The following is an 18255-nucleotide window of genomic DNA, read 5'->3' as shown; positions in this document are numbered from 1 at the left end:
TGAAGATGATTTAGTGGATGAAGAAGCTCAGATAATACTTTTTCCACCATGAGAGGGTGATAAGATCACATATGGATGTTGGAAAGATAAACTTTTTTTTACTTTGATCTAACTTAATTATTTGCTTCAGTTAAGATAAATCATTTTTAGTTAAGTCAGTTTAAAAATTAAACGTAGTTTTCAGACAGTTATTTTACTTTCATTCAAAGTCATTCATTCATCTTCTTAACCGTTTATTCCCTTTCGGGGTCACGGGGTTGCCGGAGCCTATCCCGGCCACTTGGGCATAGGCAAGGGATGCCCTGGACTGGTCGCCAGTCTGTCACAGGGTTCATTCAAATTAATTCAATAAGTAGGTGTAACTTTGGTGCTGCTGTTAGATTGGCACCGCAAGGAATTGTGGGATACCATTTCCTTTGCCTGTCTGGATGGATTTGGGTTTAAGTGTGGATTTTTGACCAAATGTGTTTAGTTGTTTAGCTGTTTTACTGTGTTTTGTCGTGTTTTGTCGAGTTATTTTGTCATACTTTGCTCAAGTCTCTGCACTATGAAAGAGTGTGAAGGAAGAGGAAGATGACATTATATAGCACCCCTACTGTTATCAAGTGCAATGACAGCTTCAGAGATATGGATTACAGTTATATGGTTTTGAATCTGTTTTGTTTAATTAGTTTTATTGTTATAAAAATGAGTATATCTGCAGGCTCAAATTTAGACACATGAGAGTTCAAGAATTATAATATATTAAGATGGAAAAAAAGATTTAATTGAATTGGAGTAATATGACATTTAGTTGGATAAATATGTAAATTTAAGTTGTATAAATAACTATTGAGTTTTATAGAAGTAAGAAATTAGGTTGAATAAATTTAACTCAATTATTTGTTACCAATTTAAATAAGATCATAAACTTGTGCGTTTACTTTGTCTGTTCTTACTTTTGCTGATGATGCAGCCGTGTTACTTTTTTGATGGACGTATAATCTTCATACGCCGTCATTAAAATCTCAGACTCCGTCTCACTGAAGTATAGCGCTCTCTTTTTTTCTCCACGCGTTTCCATGGTGACTCCAGAAATCGCCGATCCATTGAGAATGTCTTTATGTACCTGCTGTGCACGTGCGTTAACCCAGGGTTACCAAGTCGAGCGTAATTAAGCCAACTCATATCCGGTCTTTTGGAACCGACATACCCAGAGTAAGCAAGTTCAGGCGGATTTCAGCCAGAGTTCAGGCTTAAAGTCAGGGGAGTTTAAACATGCTTCCTGGAATACCCCCCTGGGTGTCGAGTTTTGGTCCATACATGAGTGAAAGGCGTGGCCTAATGAGACAATGTCACTGAAAGGCTAAAGTTTAAAGTTCTTGTGTGTTTCAATGTGTTCAGACAGAAAATGATGACAATGTGGAAGATTTGTCACACAGTTTCTTTGTACGTGGAACTGTAGCTTTATTAAAAATTTAGGTATGTTAAATTTGAACCAAAACTTCTGCTGTAAATATTATGTAAATATATTTTGATGAAATCACGTTTTTGAGTTTAAGCTAAAATGTGTTTACATCTTTGTGACCATAGAGGTATTCCAGAAAAGCATGTTTAAACTCCCCTGACTTTAACCCTGAAAACCCACACTTAAACCCAAATCCATCCAGACAGGCAAAGGAAATGGTATCCCACAATTCCTTGCGGTGCCAATCTAACAGCAGCACCAAAGTTACACCTACTTATTGAATTAATTTGAATGAACCCTGTGACAGACTGGCGACCAGTCCAGGGTATCCCTTGCCTATGCCCAAGTGGCCGGGATAGGCTCCGGCAACCCCGTGACCCCGAAAGGGAATAAACGGTTAAGAAGATGAATGAATGACTTTGAATGAAAGTAAAATAACTGTCTGAAAACTACGTTTAATTTTTAAACTGACTTAACTAAAAATGATTTATCTTAACTGAAGCAAATAATTAAGTTAGATCAAAGTAAAAAAAAGTTTATCTTTCCAACATCCATATGTGGTCTTATCACCCTCTCATGGTGGAAAAAGTATTATCTGAGCTTCTTCATCCACTAAATCATCTTCAAATGGACACGCCATGCTGCTTCACCTCTCTATAAACAAACTAACCTTCAACTAAACCTGCTCCAGACCAGGTTATGTTCAGAGCATGAGTTGCTATGGCAACTTGACCTACCCTGAAACATACCTCCATTTCTGGAACCGAAAGCTGAGGTTATCAACTTCCTTAGCCTCAAACTTACCGTGGAAGCTAGCTTAACCTGCTGTCTGGAATACCCCCCTGCTGTTTGTGAAAGTTTTCTCTACATTCTTTTTTTCTGGTAATTTTCTGTAACTTTAGTTCTAATCTGTGTTTCTAGAAAATCACACGTCTCTTTAAATTGAAATTATTCTGCACGGCTCTCCAATTAGGATTTCTTGGAGGCTTTTATTTTACCATAACTTTGCAAAAATAAGTAGTTTGTGTCTTAAAAAGCCTTCATGTGTTTTCACGATAAGCCTAAAAACGTCCCATTTTGTGCATTTATTCACTGAAAAAATATTACAGTGGCTTAACTTAAAGAAATTGAAGTAATCTGTCACACCTAGTATATTTTCATTGTCTGAATGTAAATAAATAATTTAGCCCAACTTATTTGTTTTAATTTCAGTTAAACTTATTCTGTGAGGTGAAGAATAGCAATTAATTTGAGTTTTTCTTAATCAAAATAAACAAGTTCTGTTTTTTTACTCAATGGAAATGTTCTACTTTATCTAACCTAAAAAAACACTTGTTATAAGCCATTTTTAATCTTTGAGCAATGTACTTTTTAAAGTTGTCTCAAATAAAAATGTCAAGTTCACAATCTAATTAACTGAATTAGAATTATATTTTGATGCAAACAGAGTCAGAACACATTTCTTCATGGTAACAATATTTATTGTTCCATGAACATATGTGCATTCAAACTCACAAACATGACATCTTTTAGATGTATAAACAACAAAACTGTTTCCTAATAATAATGCACTTTTCCTTTAAATGAGGGGGAAAATGTAATGGTATGTCTCTACAATTTCTGGAATTGTGCTTTAGAAAAACTAAATTATAGAAAATAAATATTTTCAGTTATAAATTGTAACACTGAACTCTGCAGTGTCCCAAAAATGGACTGAAATTAAGAATGTGTACCTAAAACATAATCTTCAAATGTTTCCTTTTCCGTTTAAAATATTTTTGAAAATTAGACATTTAAAACAATGTTTCAACAGACACAAAACTGTGTCAAGTTCTAAAACTTTCAAGATCCTTTTTTTGAGTTAACCAAAACAAACACTTAACAACATATACAAACCCTGAACACAAACATGAGAACAATCTTTACCTTTTTTAAGAAGCATCAACAAAAATCTAGGGATAAAGTGGAATTCAAACACTGGCTTAAAGCTGGCTTTTCAGTCTGAAAACTTTTGGTGACCTTTTTTTTCCACCAAGCTCCAGGATGACTTTTTGAATGAATTCAAGCGTGTACTGCAAATTTTTGGGATATTTTAGGTTGAGTGCATATATGAGTCCAAAGAACATGGCAACATGGCACTTCATTCAGAACCTGTTTTCCATCGATCACTATCTTGATGTCTGTTGGTGGACAGAGAAGATCCTCTCTCCCAGTGACAAAGACCATCACCATGGTTTCAATCTGCAGAGCATCACTATCCAGCCCATTCTGCAGACGTATAAAAAAAATGTAACAAATTAGGACACACTAAAACATTGCAGATTTCTATAGAGGAATGTCTTTGGAAGAGTTGACAATAAGTACTTTAGTTAACAAATAAAACTTTTAATAAAGTAAAAAATAAATCCATCTTCTTCTGCTAATCTGTGAACAGGTCGTGGGGGTAGCAGACTTCCGTCGCCCCGGCCACTTCCTCCACCTCCTCTGGGGGGACCCTGAGGCGTTCCCAGGCCAGCTGAGAGACGTAGTCTCTCCAGCGAGTCCTGGGTTTTCCCCAGGGTCTCTGCCCAGTGGGACATGCCTGGAACACCTCTCCAGGAAGGCGTTCAGGAGGCATCTGGACTAGATGCCACACAGGGCAAAAGCCAGATTGGTCAGACTTACCATCAGCTGTTAACTGGTTCACTTCAGCAGATTATTGTGTAACCAAATGGGAAAATCAATATAAAACATGTATTGATTTTGAACACTTGTCAAAAACCTAAGACAAAACACAAAAGCAGACTGAGCACTCAGTTGTGGGGTTTTAGCCTTTAACTTTGCGCCAGCGGTCAGAAGAGGAGGTGGTGATATGCTGCGTTCACACGAATGCTTCCCGTGCGTCACATTCGCTGCCAGCCGCCTGTCCAAAACTGTGGTCATAAGATTGCAAGCAAGCGAACTCCAGCGCCTGGGGGCCGGCATAACAGGCACGATTAATCCAGCTTCTGGGCAGCGTAACCCCCACTTCCATGCCGCTGATTGCCAGTGGCAGACAACAGAATGGCAGCAGAGAGACAGGGATTCCTTTGATATTTTCTGTCAGCATTCTTTCATTCAAAGCTCTTTTTTAACGAACGTTAGGCCTGCACAATAAATCGCAAATTTATCATTTTCGCAATTTTTTTTAGCAAAGTTGTGCACAAAGTATTAGTAGTTGTATACAACTTTATGAATAAGTTTCTTATTGACAGTGATCTTAACTCATACAGTGCCATGTTAAATTTCCTACTTAAAAAAATAGGGTCATATTTGAGAGAAGTGGATCACCTCACCTGGTGCTCTTTAATGAGGTGGTCAATAGATAAACCCAAGTAGATCATCAGAGATTTTAGGATAGCTTCTCTTCTGATGGTAATGTCAACAGTCTGAAAAAGAACGCTTGTTATTAGTTAAAAGTTCACTCAACCACAAAACCATTCTACTATGGAGACAACTCATCTCATACAGATGCTTCATCCAGAACTTCTAAGATATTGGTGGTCTGCTCTTTCACACTTCCTCTTTTGCTCCTGATGACCTCTAGAAGTTTGGCGGAGTGTTTGTCCAACTGTACAAAAAACTTTGCCTCAAATGGAATTGTAACTCTCAAGAACTCAGCATTTAGCTAAAAATGAAATCAGAAGATGGAATGGACTGATTTTGCTTTTCAAAAACATTTACAGGTTTGTTCCAGTCAATTGCATATTATTGTATCCGAATGAACAAATGTATCTGATTGTTATTTTCATTTTTACATTTGAACAGTTATTGCAAATTAAAACTTACCTCATCCATTTGGAAAAGTGTTGGCCCTCTTGACAAGGCGTCTTCAGTGGTTGGCTGCTTGTTCACAATTTCTTGCCTACGGTATCCGAATGTCTTTGGCATCTTGTCTTTTATTATTTGTCTGTTGTTTCTTTTCTGCATTTCTGCCAAAAGGGAAATTCTCACTTGCTCCAGGCTTTCTGTGGTCTCATCACTTAGCAAAGATGGAAAATGATTGACCTCAGCTCGTCTAGGTCTCTTCACATTCTTTGCCGAGTGGGCATCTTCAGGAGTCTTGGATTTCAAAGAATTCACCGTTAGCTTAGCAGAAGTTCATTTCAATTCAATTCAATTTTATTTGTATAGCCCAGAATCACAACAACAGTCGTCTCGATGGGCTTTGAAGTAAAACATGAACTCAAAAGGATCACGAATACAAAGTGTTCAATAGGAAAATACTAAAATGAACTAACAAACTGACTAAGCTATACTGGCATCCCTGCCCTTAGACCCCCCTTCGCGGTAAGGAAAAACTCCCAAAAAGAACTGAGTTTTTCAGTAGTACCGTGTGCCTGAAGTTGTGTTCGATAATTTCCCATTTTTATCTTGAGCCTTCGTTTCCATCCATAGCTCTGATTGAAAGATCCTGGTTCTCTCAAGCAGGGCTGCTTCGTTGTAAGTGCTTCAGCAACATCACTGTAGTGACAGTCTTCAGGGTATGGCGTGTAAGCATAAATACTGTCAGCTAACTTCTCCAATATGTCTGACAAAACCTTTGAGCTAGGTGTCAGTTTGGTCTGGGTTTTCATGTACTCGAGGTTTGCTTTGTGCAGTTGGCATTCTGTGTCATAAGAGAAATTTGAGATTTGGAACACTTGTGGCCACTACTGTGTTCTTAAAGACGAAGGGCTGCTAAGCAGTATTGTGTCATCTGTATGTACAGAGACTGAGGAGTCCTCACTGTCCAGACCAGAAGTGGTTCTACTCTCAGGAGGATTAAAAGGATACAAAATGATAGTTGTGGTATCAGGGTCCAACTGGATTACTTTGAGAATTGTAAGATCCTTAATCACAGTGGTAGAAGTCAGATTCACGAAAGTGTTTCCAAAATCGGTGTCCTTATACTGCAGCCTTATCTGTCCTTCTAGTCCACATGCATTCTTGACCTCATAGATAATCTCTTCCAGCGAATTTGAAATCCCTTCACGTAGCTCCATTCTTACACTGTTCTCTTCATTCAAGATGACCAGCAATCGAACATGTGTAACTGCTGCCATGGTGCTCTGAGTGAGAAAGACAAAAAGGGAGAAAGTTAGTTTTAAATGTTATGCTTATCTCAGAGATAAGACCCCCCTTCGCGGTAAGGACAAACTCCCAAAAAAACCGGATTCCGGAAAAAACGAAGAAACCTCAGGGGTGCCCACATGAAGGAGGGATCCTCCCCCAGGACGGACAGGCGATTTACCAGAACTCTTAGAGAAGAATTAACTTATCTAAATCTACAACTACATATATAAAGTCCAGCAGACGAGCTTCATCCAGCCGTGGTTGTGGGGACAGTCAAAGGCGCGAGTCGAGCCGGAGACAGGATCCACAGCCAGGTGTAGGAGCAGGAGCAAAGGCGAGGTAAACGGTCAGGAACTGGAGCACGGATGAAACAACTGGAGTCTGGAAGCACTCCCACTCCCCAGGAGGGGAGAGGAATAGAGGGACAATACATGAATCGCACTGTAGCAAACAGAGGCATGGAGAACTAAATGATAAATTATGATCAAGAATAGAGGAGAGGAAGCGTAGAAGTAGATGAGAAAAGAGGACAGAACCCCAGTGCACCATAGTTACCCCAGCTTCAACTTCTAGCAGCCTTTTAAAAGAAATAGTTATTAAGTTTAATTTAAACAAATTGACATTAAGTTAAATAATCTCTTAATACTAACTAGTCTGACAATAAGCCTGTCCACAGAGGAATGTTTTCAGTCTAACTTTGAATGTAGAAACTGAGTCGGCCTCTCTTCCATGAGCTGGGAGTTTATTCCATAAAACAGGGGCTTGGTGGCTAAACGCTCTACCTCCAACCGTACTTTTACTAATTCTAGGAACCACAAGCAGTCCTGCATTTAGTGAGTGAAGTGTTCTCATTGGATGGTAAGGGACTATGAGGTCCTTAATATAGGACGGGGCCATTCCATGTAAGGCCTTATAGGTTAACAGGTGGATCTTGAACTTGATTCTGCGATCAACTGGGATCCAGTGAAGTGAAACTAACACAGGAGTGATGTGATCTCTTCTGCTAGTTCCAGCTAACAATCTAGCAGCTGCGTTCTGAACAAGCTGGAGACTTCTTAAGGAACTCTTAGGACACGCTGCTAACAAGGAGTTACAGTAATCCAGCCTCGACGTAACAAATGCATGGATGAGTTTAATAGCATCACTCTTAGAAAGTATATTTCTGATCTTAGCAATATTCCGAAGGTGAAAAAAGGCAGTTCTACACGCCTGAGATATGTGAGCCTTAAATGATAAATCCTGGTCAAATAAAACCCCAAGGTTTCTAACTGTGGAATTGGGGGCTATACTTATGCCATCCAGGGAGACTATCTGAGCAGACAGAGCATCTCTGAGGTTTTTAGGACCAAGTATAATGACCTCAGTTTTTTCTGGGTTCAAGAGGAGGTCATTAATTGTCATCCAGGTCTTGATGTCACTGATGCAGGCGTTCAGTTTCTCTATCTGGTCATTCTGGTCAGGCTTCATGGATAAATACAACTACGTATCGTCGGCATAACAATGAAAATTAATGCTGCGTTTCCTGATTATGTTTCCTAGGGGTAGCATATAAAGCGTAAACAGGATCGGTCCCAAGACTGAGCCCTGTGGGACTCCATAGTTGACTCGAGTGCACTGAGAGGAATGGCCATTTACATTAACGAACTGATACCTATCGGACAGATAGGATTTAAACCACTGGAGAGCAGATCCTCTGATCCCTATGTCCTGCTCTAATCTATGGAGTAAAATACCGTGGTCGATAGTGTCAAAGGCTGCACTGAGGTCCAACAGGACCAGAATAGAAAGTAGTCCCTTTTCTGAGGCCAATAACAAGTCATTAGAGACTCTAACTAGTGCAGTTTCTGTACTGTGGTGAGGTCTAAACCCCGACTGAAAGTCTTCAAAGTGGCTGTTGTCCTGTAGGTGGCAGTAAAGCTGCTTAACTACAACTCTTTCTAGGATTTTAGAAATAAAGGGCAGGTTTGATATCGGTCTATAGTTGGCCAAGATGCTAGGATCCAAACTGGGCTTTTTCAGAAAAGGTTTAACAACTGCATATTTAAAAGACTGTGGCACGTAACCTGGTTCCAGAGAGGTATTTATCATTGTTAATATGGGATCATTAATTAGGGGAAAAGCTTCCTTAAACAGTCTAGTGGGAATTGGGTCAGACACGTTGGCAGGTGTGATGGGGCCCTCCATCCTGACAGAAGCAGCAGCAGCAGCAGAATTAGCAGCAGCAGGCCTGCATCCTGGTCGCAGAATAGGAGCCTGTCCTCTATTTGGAGGGAGAAATAACTGGATGTTTGGTCCAGATGTGGATTGTCACATCTCCACATTCTCCAACCTCATCTATTTTTTGGAGTTGGAAGCTGTGAATCAGCAACGGTCCGGTGGACTCAATCCCTCATTTCTTGGTTTTTCTGCCCCTGCTGCAACCTGAAATGAATCAAGGGTATTATGTTAATGTTTTGACAAAGTCAGAGGAATGAAAGAAAACAAGGAGCCGTGCTTATACCACTGACTGAGCTCAAACAGCTGTTCTGTGGCTCCCACAGGAACAGGGCCGGCTAAAGAAGATGTCTGGTGAGGCGGGAGGCTGAGTGGGAACCAGAGCGGGCTGAGGAGGACTCCACCAAAGCTTCAGCTGTGACACCAGTTCTGCCTTGCTGTTTTAGTGGCTCAGCTTTGAAAAGTCACTTCCCAATCCAGTCATGATAGCAGTTGTTGTTTCCAGTGGACTGGAAGCTCCAGCACTGACTCTGCTGCTGCCACAGATGGAGAGGGACCAGGACAGGCCTGTGAGGGACCAGGAACAACCAGAAGAAGGACTCTGCCAGCTGATGTGCCATCAATGTGGGCCAAGGAAATACACAGGTATGCAGACCTTTTTTGAAAAGAACTTCAAAACCTTTTTTCTTCTTCTAATGAGTGGTTTGCCTTTTACAGGTGAACTTCTGGGGGTGGAGTACCTTTACCAGCAAACTGGTAAAGTTCTCCAAGATTACAGACAGGCTGTTGAAGAGTCGGAGACAATGGACATGGAGATTGAAGACAGCTTCAATGAACCTGAAGAGTTTTAAGACTTCACTGTGGCCACTTTGGAGCCAGTGAGGACCTTCACAGTCTCTTGAACATCATCTTTGGCACCCACCAGCAGTCTGTCAACTCCAGACCCTCAGCCTGGCCCCTCTCGGTCTCCTCCTCCTCCTCCTGAGGGTCCTTCAACGAGTGCGACACACTCAGTGCTTTCATTATAAAGACTTATCATGTTACTGTTTATTAAGGGATTTGATTTTTTCTTTTCCAGCCTCCAAAACAGATCTGCCAGCAACCCCTCAACAGTTGGACTCTTCATGTGACGTAAGACTAAGTTCTTTTCAAAATCATAAATGTCTTTTTTCTTTTAATTTGATTCACTAATTGTTGTTCTTGTTTTATAGGATTCTGTCGGCCCTGACAACGTGGAGGGTTATGGGGCCGTGCAGGAGCTGGCTGATTTCTTGGTCGGCCTCCGGCACAATAACCTTGTGGTGACTGCAGAGGAGTCAAACCGGATCGTTTCCCTGTGGCAGTCATTGGGGGATTATGACAAACAAAAAACGGTTTACTCCCAGCGTCACCAAGCCCACCTGAAGCAGGGTAGATTTAGAGCAACCAAAAAAATTGTAGCCCCCGGCGTCGAAAGCACAAAAAGGTGAGTAGACAAAAAACACACAAGAGCTGAGCCACCAAAAGAAGTGACACAAAACAAAATGTTTGGCTTTAAAATAATACTTTAAATCATATATCCTTGTTTTTTTGTCCTTGCTTTTCCCCCTCTTTTTTCATTCAGGTGTTTTATCGGGGCTCACAGTCCTGCACAGTGGCCAGACTGCAACCGAGTGTCAGAGGCCATCGTTGTGAGACTCTGTGCCTTGTACCCAAACGCCGTCCGATGCGAAGGGAAGAAGGTTTCTCGGTTCACTATGGTGGTGCGAATGTACAGGACGATTAGAGAGTGTGTCGTCTCAAATGCCAGAATTATGAGTGAGACCACCATCCAGCTCCCAGAAGTAAATGCTGCTACAGTCACACAATGGTAAGTAAATTAGAATTATTTTAATACATGACATTTTCAGTCTTTATGAATACATTTTCAACAACATCAAACAGAAAAATATAAGAAGTTGTATCCTCCAGAGGAAAATCAAAACAGTTTAATCAAAAAATAGGATCAAACAATAGTAGGGGGGGCTTTTTCATTTGTCTTGCATCTTATAAACACAAAGGAAGATGGGGCTGTTACCCTGTTTTGATTCTATTGTTGAACCTTTTCGTTTTGCACATATTTACAGGTACAGCAGGCGGTGCCGGGCACAAGAAAAACTCATTTTAAAGCAGGGCATCCCACAACCTGCTGCTTCCATGGCAGCTACAGAAAAACTCCCAGATCTCCAGAAAGGAACACCTTTACAGGTGGGGACCTCAGCTCAGCCGCACATTTTTCTGCTTCCGCCCAACACTGCTGGGGGGGCAAAACTTAAGCCAAAGCCACAGCTGCAGGCTGAAAAAATGGGTATTATGAAAAGGAAATACATTAAAAAAACAGAAACCATAACGTGCAGCAAATGCGGTGGAAACAGACAGCCACCATCCCACCGTCAGTACTTTGGGAACTGGTTTTGTGAAGCAACAGAGACTCAGTCATTTGACAATTGGAGGGCTGAGCTACAGAAGCGTGGATATGGGAAAAAAAAGAGAGGAAATGACCCACCACCACCAGCACCACCACTTTAAACAAAAAGCAGTCCTTGCACAGAAAAACTTGCACATCCAAAGCACCTAATGTTTTATACTGGTTTATATATTTTTAAACATTGTAATGATGACACCATCTTTTATATATGTTTTCTATAATATTTTGTTGGTGTTTTCTGTAAGAGTTATTGTGTTTTTAAGCTTTTAGTTGTTTTTGTCGTTTAAATTTGCTATTTCAATATTTAAGTATTTGATCAAAATATAATAATTGCATTTTTGGATAGAAACTGTCATATGGAGGAAATTTACGGAGGTCTTTGCATTAAAGAACTTTTACATGAGCACTTGAGTATTTTCATGTGTGTTCATCTTTTAAATCAACAGTCAGATTTTAGAAGATTGTCAATACATTACATCTGTAGTTGTTTTCACACAAATAATTATATTGTTATGCTGCTGTAGTACATTAATTAGACAATTCATTTTGTTTCTAGATTCAAAGTAAACTTTATTGTCAATCTCTATAATACATACATAGAAATTTAAATTCCTTTTCTCTTCAAATTCCAGTCTAAACGCAGAATCTAACCTCAAATTACAAAATTAAAAAAAGATGAACAAATAGGGTAACTATAAATATTAAAAAATATTCAAAAGTGAATAAATAATAATAAATAAAGTCTAAAAATGAAAAAAATAAATAAAAAATTCCACCTGTGTGGAAAGGGACAGCAACACATTCTGTCAGAGAATCCTGATAGGCCTATCACACCCTATCATTTTGAACACCCAATGACAGGCCTATCATTGGGTGCAAACACACCCTCACTCACCTGATAGGATAGCTATAGGATTACTCACTCACTCACCTGTGCGCACAGGCTATGCGGCGCACTGTGCAGTCAATCACATGACACTGTGCTCTCTGACTGGTATTTATAGCAGCAGCTCTGTCTTCCAGTCTCAGTCACGGTTCAGGATGTCTGCAGAGTTCTGTTGTGTTTCTGGTTCTTCTGTGTGGATTTCTGCATGTGTGTGGTTCTGGTTCTGTTCACATGTTGAAGGTAAGTTCATGAATGTTCTGTTTCTTTAGTTCAAGTTTCTGTTTGATGTTTAGAAACTTCCACCTTTGATGGTGGCGGTTCTTTCTAAAGACTATTCAATGAACTAACGTCTGAATTTGGAGAAAGTTTGTTTCAATGGATTCCGACTCAAAATGATGACAATGTGGAAGATTTGATTTGACACACAATTACTTTCTAAGTGGAAATTTGGTAATTCTGTAATTTCAAAGTCAAAGTTCGTTAATTTAATCTACAGTGCATGTGTTATTAAAAAAAAACTGCTGCAGAACATTAAGGTTAGATCACGGTTAGGTTAGGTCATCAAACGCTTCGTGATAGAAACTGCAGAATAGAACACAAACACTTAGAAATAGAGTAATTATATATTCATAGAAGACAGACTGATAAGACATTATTCTTCAAAGTCTACTTGTTTTTAAATTCCAATATCAGTTACAACATGACCCTCACTTTCCTAAACAGTTTTCTCCTTCCCTGCCCCCCCCCCCCCCCGCCCCCTCCACTCCCTGCTACAAACTCAAAAAAATAATGAAAAAACTTTCACACCTGTTCAGAACATCATCTTCACCAAGAGGACTACGTAGCAGCATTTCCGCATTCCACGGACCTCCTTTGGACTTTTGTGACTGCGGTTGTCATGGAGGCAACGCAGCGACGGAAGGAGGCGTTGCCTTGGGCGCTCCAGAGGGGATGCATGGGGGAGTAAAAAGGAGGGCTGGTTGGCTCTCTCTGAGTTTTGAATGAGGAAGTGTTTGCAGACGTGCTGTACTAACAGTTTGATCCAAGTGTTGAAACTTTCCTGCGCGATGACTTCTCTTTTCTGATCGTAGTCAGAAACACACTGGAGATTTCCTCAAGGGCCAAAGGCGGTTTCTGCACAGAGTGGGTTAAGAAGACTCCAAAACAATCTTTTGGGGGAGACACCTTCTTTTTATTACGGTTCTCCGACACTCTCACGCTCACACCCCGCCCCTCTCCTCTCCTTACACACACACACACACACACAGCACGCGCGGTCCCCATCATACACGCCCCCTAAAGAAATCAATGGCTTCTAGCCTGTTCCATAGAAACGGTGTCCCGCTTCATTAGTTACCGTTTGCGTCCGGTCCGGACATAACAGCTGTTTCCAACTAGGGTCTGAAGCCTTAGGCTGAAAGGTAACACGCTGACAGCAAAATCAGCGCACAAAAAGCACCTTAATAAGTCATGTGATCTCAGTTGGTGGTGTCCTGAGTTGACGTCACTGACGTACGACTCGCATTTACTGGGGAATATCCCATTTGTCTGCTTACATGACACACGCAAATGCACGTATCCGATTCGTTTACGATTTATTTCCACATATGAGAGAGGCCTGTATCCGATCTGAGAAAAACGGAATCCATGCGCTTTTGTCCTGCTTACACGTTCACCGATCTGTGCCAAATGAGAGGAAAAGATCGGAATTGGGTCACTTGAACCATGCAGTGTAAATGCGGCCATAGTGGCTGACCTCCAGGTCACCACGGAGTGTTGACAAGATAAAGGGGATCAAGGCGCTGAGTTTTGGTCCATACACGAGTGAGAGGCGTGGCCTAATGAGACAATGTCACTGAAAGGCTAAAGTTTAAAGTTTTTGTGTGTTTCAATGTGTTCAGACAGAAAATGATGACAATGTGGAAGATTTGTCACACAGTTTCTTTGTACGTGGAATTCTAGCTTTATTTAAAATTTAAGTCTGTTAAATTTGTACCAAAACTTCTGCTGTGAATCTTTCCAAACCATGTTTTAGTTTGTTTTCCTCAAATGTTCCTCATAAACTGAGTATTCAGTCAGTGATCAAAGACTTTAAAGTAGAAACTGTTTTGGTAGAAATGAGGTGAAAGACTGAAAACATTTGACTAAATGAATAATCATCAGGAATCATTGATTGAAATGTGTCTTTAGATAGAATTAGAAAAGACTATTGCTTTAATCCTCTTTACTCATTTCTGGATTGGATTCTAGTTTGGATTGGACTTTTATTTTGAAAGGATTTGTCTTTGGTCCAAACAAAGTCCCATGTCCTTTGGTCTGATATCTATGTGGACAGAAATACTTTGGATCTTTTAGAAGCAGAAATCAAAGATTGAGAAGACATTTTCACTTGGAGGTAAAGACTCAGATTTAGAAAAGTTTCTTCCTGTTTTCTTTGTTTCCAGGTGAACCAATCATTGCTGCTCCTGGTGATGATGTCATCCTGCCATGCCGCCTGGACTCTCAGGAGGATCTGCAGGATCACAGCGTGGAGTGGTTCAAACTAGACATGAAGCCTGATCCACAGGGCCGCATCCCTTTTGTGTTTCTGTACTGGAGCAGGACGATCGTGACCAAAGTTATGAAGGAGTCGTTTATCCCGAGAGTGTCTCTGGACCAAGACGGACTCAAACGAGGAGACGTGACGTTAAAGATCAGGAACGTGTCGCTCCAGGATGAGGGGAAGTACAGCTGCTTCATTCCTGGGAAGAACTTCAGGGAGACGGTTCAGCTGGTTGTTGGTGAGTTTGCTCTGCAGGTTCTCCCTCACATGAAGAACATTTGTCCTGAACAGCAGGCAGGAAATGATGTCATCTCTTTGTTTCAGAGCCAAACGGAGTCAGAGCTCCAACCATGGAAACATCCCAGGTTGACATCATCTCCACTCCAGATCCAGGAGGAGACCGGATCTGGATCAGTCGCTCCAGACCGGCTCTCTGGATCCTTCTTGGACTTTTTCCCTCAGTGATCCTCTCTGCTGTTTGTGTTTGTGTCTGTCAGAGGAAACAACCAGAAGTGAGTCCTGAATTCTCTGATCTCTCATCTTTCTGCAGGAATCTTCAGTTTCTAACATCCTTTGTTTTCTTCATGTAGGGTCAGAAACCTCCTCTGGTCTGAAGACATCCCATCTCTCCAAAGCTGCTTTGCTCGTCTTCAAGGATTGAAGAGACTTTCTGAAGCTGCAGCCACATGGAGACGCTACACGCCCGTCACCGCTGTGTTACCGTGGATGGAAACTGGTCCATGAAGACGTGAGGATCCTCTGGTTCTGACCCGTTTCTGCCTGATGGTTGGAACTCCTTCATTTATCTGGAGAACCTTCTGGAGCTGTTTCTGCGGTTCTCAACTCCTGAACTCTGAAGGTGTGCTGGATCACCGTAAAGTCTGAAGGTCTGAGGTTTTGGACGATGTTTGTGGATCTCAGTGGTTTGAAGTGTTGATCCAGGTTGATCTGAAGTGTTGAGAGTTTGTTTCATGTTCTCCTTCAGGAACCGACCCACAGCAGGTCTGTTCAGGTTCCTGTGGTTCTTGGTGTTCTTCTAGACAACATCAAAGGTGTCTGTGAGCTAAAATGTTGGAAGTTCTACCAGAACAAAGTGAAATGAACACAGACAGACAGTTGAAACCTGAGAGTCTCAGGGTTTTTTCAAACTGAAAGTGACCTCAAGAGGTCGTGTCATAAAGGGGAGATATTGTGTTGTCTGAAAGAATAACCCGTCCCTGATATTTATTACAATAGGAAGGATTTTGATGACTTAGCTGTGATTTTCCTGAAGCTACTCTGATATCTAGACTCTTATTACCTCTGCAACCAAATAAATGCAAACCGTTACATTTCTATACTTTGACATTTATTTATTTCATTAATGAGTTGTGGGCCCTCAGGGTCTTCAAGGCCTTCTCTGAAGGCCTAAAAAATAACTGAATCATGTTGTCAGTGTTCTGACTTTTCCCTAACAAAGAGAAGAACCACACAGGAGATGAGAATTTTTGCTAGACTTTGCAGAAGGAGGAGCTTGTCTGTCACAGAGGAGTTCTGCTTTCCCACGTCATTGTTTTCTTACTGAAAGATAGAATTGAGACCATAATATTATGGTGATTATAGCGTGTAAGCAAACGATAATTACGTAACCCTAACACATGTAGTAATAATATTTTGTCCATGCATACTCATTCAATCATCCCAAATGGTCCGTCCATTCCCTTTTATTGTGTTTATGACGGTTATGCTGCTTCCAGACAGACGTATTTTCACATTGGACTATTTAACCAATCGCATTTCAGCTGTACTTTTTTGCCAGGCAGGGTAAGAGCCTTCACTCTCTGTTCTGAAGGTCCTGTGAAACGAAATCAATGTCGGTCATTCATTTCTTTCAACCAATCAGATTTTAAGATGGTGTCAGCAGGCCAAGGCACTGTCCCACTATTCAGACCTTCTGATTGGACAGTAGTTTCAGGAAGTCACATGCAGCCTCGTCCAGTTTGACACAGATCCACAGAGAACTTCTGGATCGGTTAAACAGACTGACTGTGATGTTCTCCATGGAGGATTTAGTTAGGTTTAAGGTGAAAACCCAAGTGAAGACATTTATTATGATAAATACCATAATAAATAATATTCAGAATGTATGTGATTGTTTTCAATGTGTTTGTGCCGGTTGTAGTTGCATGCTGAGATTTCTTTACAGGTTTGTTAATCCAGTTTATTTAGAGAAATACAAATGTTTTATGAAGGGTTAAATGATTCAGACGAAGCTCTACTGAAGGCCCAGGTGTGTAATGTACGATCCACCACTGGATTTAAGAGAGAAATGTCACAGCAGAAAAACAACAGTGAAGGTAAAACTGTGAAATCAATAAAAAGATGAACCCTCATGCGTTAATGGTCTGGATCTGTTTTCCTGAGAAGATGCTGCTCTGTTTGGTTTACATTTCCTCTGGATGGAGGAGCAGCTGACAGACGTTTCCATGGAAACCACTTCCATCTTTCTGCTTTGATCTTCTGTCAGAAATCCTGTCAGGAAGATGTTGGAGCTTTGATTGGGTCTTCTGGTGTTCCAAAAGAGGACGATGTCACACTAGACACCAGAAAAGTGTCTCCACTTCCATCATTCCAGAGTCCGTCCTGGAAAAACCTTCAGCTTTCATTTCCAGTTGGTTTTCTGGAACCAGCAGCAGGACCTCTGCTGGGATTTGAGCAGAACAGAAACAAAGCTCCTGAAATCCAGGAGACGACTGCAGCAAAGTCAGACGGATCCCAACCGTCAACTTCAACCTGAGGAGCTGAACATCCAGTGGGCAGATGAAGGAGCTCTCAGGCATGAAGTCCAACTGAAACCAACAAACAAAAAAGGAGGACATGAGGGTGGAGGATGCAGAGGAGAAGGTGGGATGGAGGGGAGATGATGTCACTAAAACGTTGGATTAGATGGAGTCAAAATTCTGTTTTTTCAACAGTCTGACCCTGTTCTGGTCCTCTTTCACAATAAAAGTCCAGGTTTATTTTCCTAATGCAGTCTTTAAACAGCTGAGAGTTCTTTATTCAGGTTTCTACTCACAGGTTGTCACAGTAGCAGGTCTCTAGCGCCCCCATGTGGCTGCTTGAACCTTCACCTGTAGAGACGGAGCAGCAGCTCTGATGAGTCAGCATATTTTAATGCTTTCATTAAATGAAAATAAAAACATTCATCTGAACCGGTTTAATGTCAGACAATATTTTCACGGACCGGCCTGTGCCAGGATGAAGTTGGCGTCTGATTTTTGTAGCTTCCAGTTTAACTTTGGAGGCTAAAGTTCATCTTCATCCTCTGTCAAATATCTGCAGATGATTTAAACTTGATTTGTTTTCTATGTTTCATGCAGGAAACATTCAAATGTGATCCAGATTTTTCCTTAAACCCAAAACTGTCAAAGTGGAAGAGAAACAAATCAGACGCCAACTTCAGCCTCGTCCAACTTTAAGAAAGTAGTGGATGGATTTTCAACACAGAACCTCCACGAGCATCAAGAATGACCGGATGTGGAGGAGAGAATCCAGTAGTTTTTCAAAATAAAACTTCCTTCAGAATTTGACTAGAAATACAACAGAAAAAAGGAAAGTCTTGTTTTTTTCTCTGCAGATCGATACCAGAACCGGTTTGCTGTCCGGGT

At 41.0% G+C, this 18255-nt stretch overlaps 3 protein-coding genes across 10 annotated transcripts in view; 2 read left to right on the top strand and 1 right to left on the bottom strand.

The window, feature by feature from the left end:
* The window catches only part of LOC101161542 (myelin-oligodendrocyte glycoprotein-like), a 48482-nt gene that overhangs the window by 28151 nt on the left and 2076 nt on the right, over nucleotides 1-18255 (bottom strand). For 4 of the 8 annotated variants that reach the window (XR_002875258.2, XR_013650852.1, XM_078935842.1 and 1 more), the window contains exon 4: nucleotides 17664-17718. Coding sequence is in view for 4 of the 8 variants with exons in the window: in XM_078935842.1 (XP_078791968.1) it covers nucleotides 17664-17718 (55 nt within the window). In the remaining 4 variants the exon portion in view is untranslated. Of the gene's footprint in view, nucleotides 1-16782; nucleotides 17437-17663; nucleotides 17719-18255 lie in introns of those variants that run through there. The other 4 variants (XR_002875260.2, XM_023965980.2, XM_023965978.2 and 1 more) reach the window with 4 other exon arrangements.
* Nucleotides 9646-11583, top strand: LOC110014839 (uncharacterized). Its single transcript, XM_078935855.1, has 5 exons — nucleotides 9646-9733; nucleotides 9813-9865; nucleotides 9946-10199; nucleotides 10338-10583; nucleotides 10840-11583. The coding sequence occupies exons 4-5, from the start codon at nucleotides 10471-10473 to the stop codon at nucleotides 11279-11281; spliced, it is 555 nt and encodes a 184-aa protein (XP_078791981.1). The 5' UTR covers nucleotides 9646-9733; nucleotides 9813-9865; nucleotides 9946-10199; nucleotides 10338-10470; the 3' UTR covers nucleotides 11282-11583.
* On the top strand, nucleotides 12182-15832 carry LOC101167094 (myelin-oligodendrocyte glycoprotein-like). The gene is made up of 4 exons (XM_023965969.2): nucleotides 12182-12306; nucleotides 14511-14846; nucleotides 14933-15120; nucleotides 15199-15832. Exons 1-4 carry the CDS (start codon nucleotides 12222-12224, stop codon nucleotides 15220-15222), a joined length of 633 nt encoding a protein of 210 aa, XP_023821737.1. The 5' UTR covers nucleotides 12182-12221; the 3' UTR covers nucleotides 15223-15832.

This window comes from Oryzias latipes, chromosome 18 (assembly GCF_053564925.1).
Source record: "Oryzias latipes strain Hd-rR chromosome 18, Olatipes_Hd-rR_3.1".
Lineage (NCBI taxonomy): Eukaryota > Metazoa > Chordata > Actinopteri > Beloniformes > Adrianichthyidae > Oryzias > Oryzias latipes.
This window is presented reverse-complemented; position numbering and strand designations above follow the sequence as displayed.

What these genes read in the sequence shown, in the direction of transcription:
- LOC110014839 (XM_078935855.1), top strand. Translation starts at nt 10,471, where the DNA reads ATGGTGGTGCGAATGTACAGGACGATTAGAGAGTGTGTCGTCTCAAAT. An exon ending in GCTGCTACAGTCACACAATG is followed by an intron (nt 10,584 to 10,839) that starts GTAAGTAAATTA and finishes ACATATTTACAG; the next exon opens with GTACAGCAGGCGGTGCCGGG.
- LOC101167094 (XM_023965969.2), top strand. Translation starts at nt 12,222, where the DNA reads ATGTCTGCAGAGTTCTGTTGTGTTTCTGGTTCTTCTGTGTGGATTTCT. An exon ending in GTTCTGTTCACATGTTGAAG is followed by an intron (nt 12,307 to 14,510) that starts GTAAGTTCATGA and finishes CTTTGTTTCCAG; the next exon opens with GTGAACCAATCATTGCTGCT. An exon ending in GACGGTTCAGCTGGTTGTTG is followed by an intron (nt 14,847 to 14,932) that starts GTGAGTTTGCTC and finishes TCTTTGTTTCAG; the next exon opens with AGCCAAACGGAGTCAGAGCT.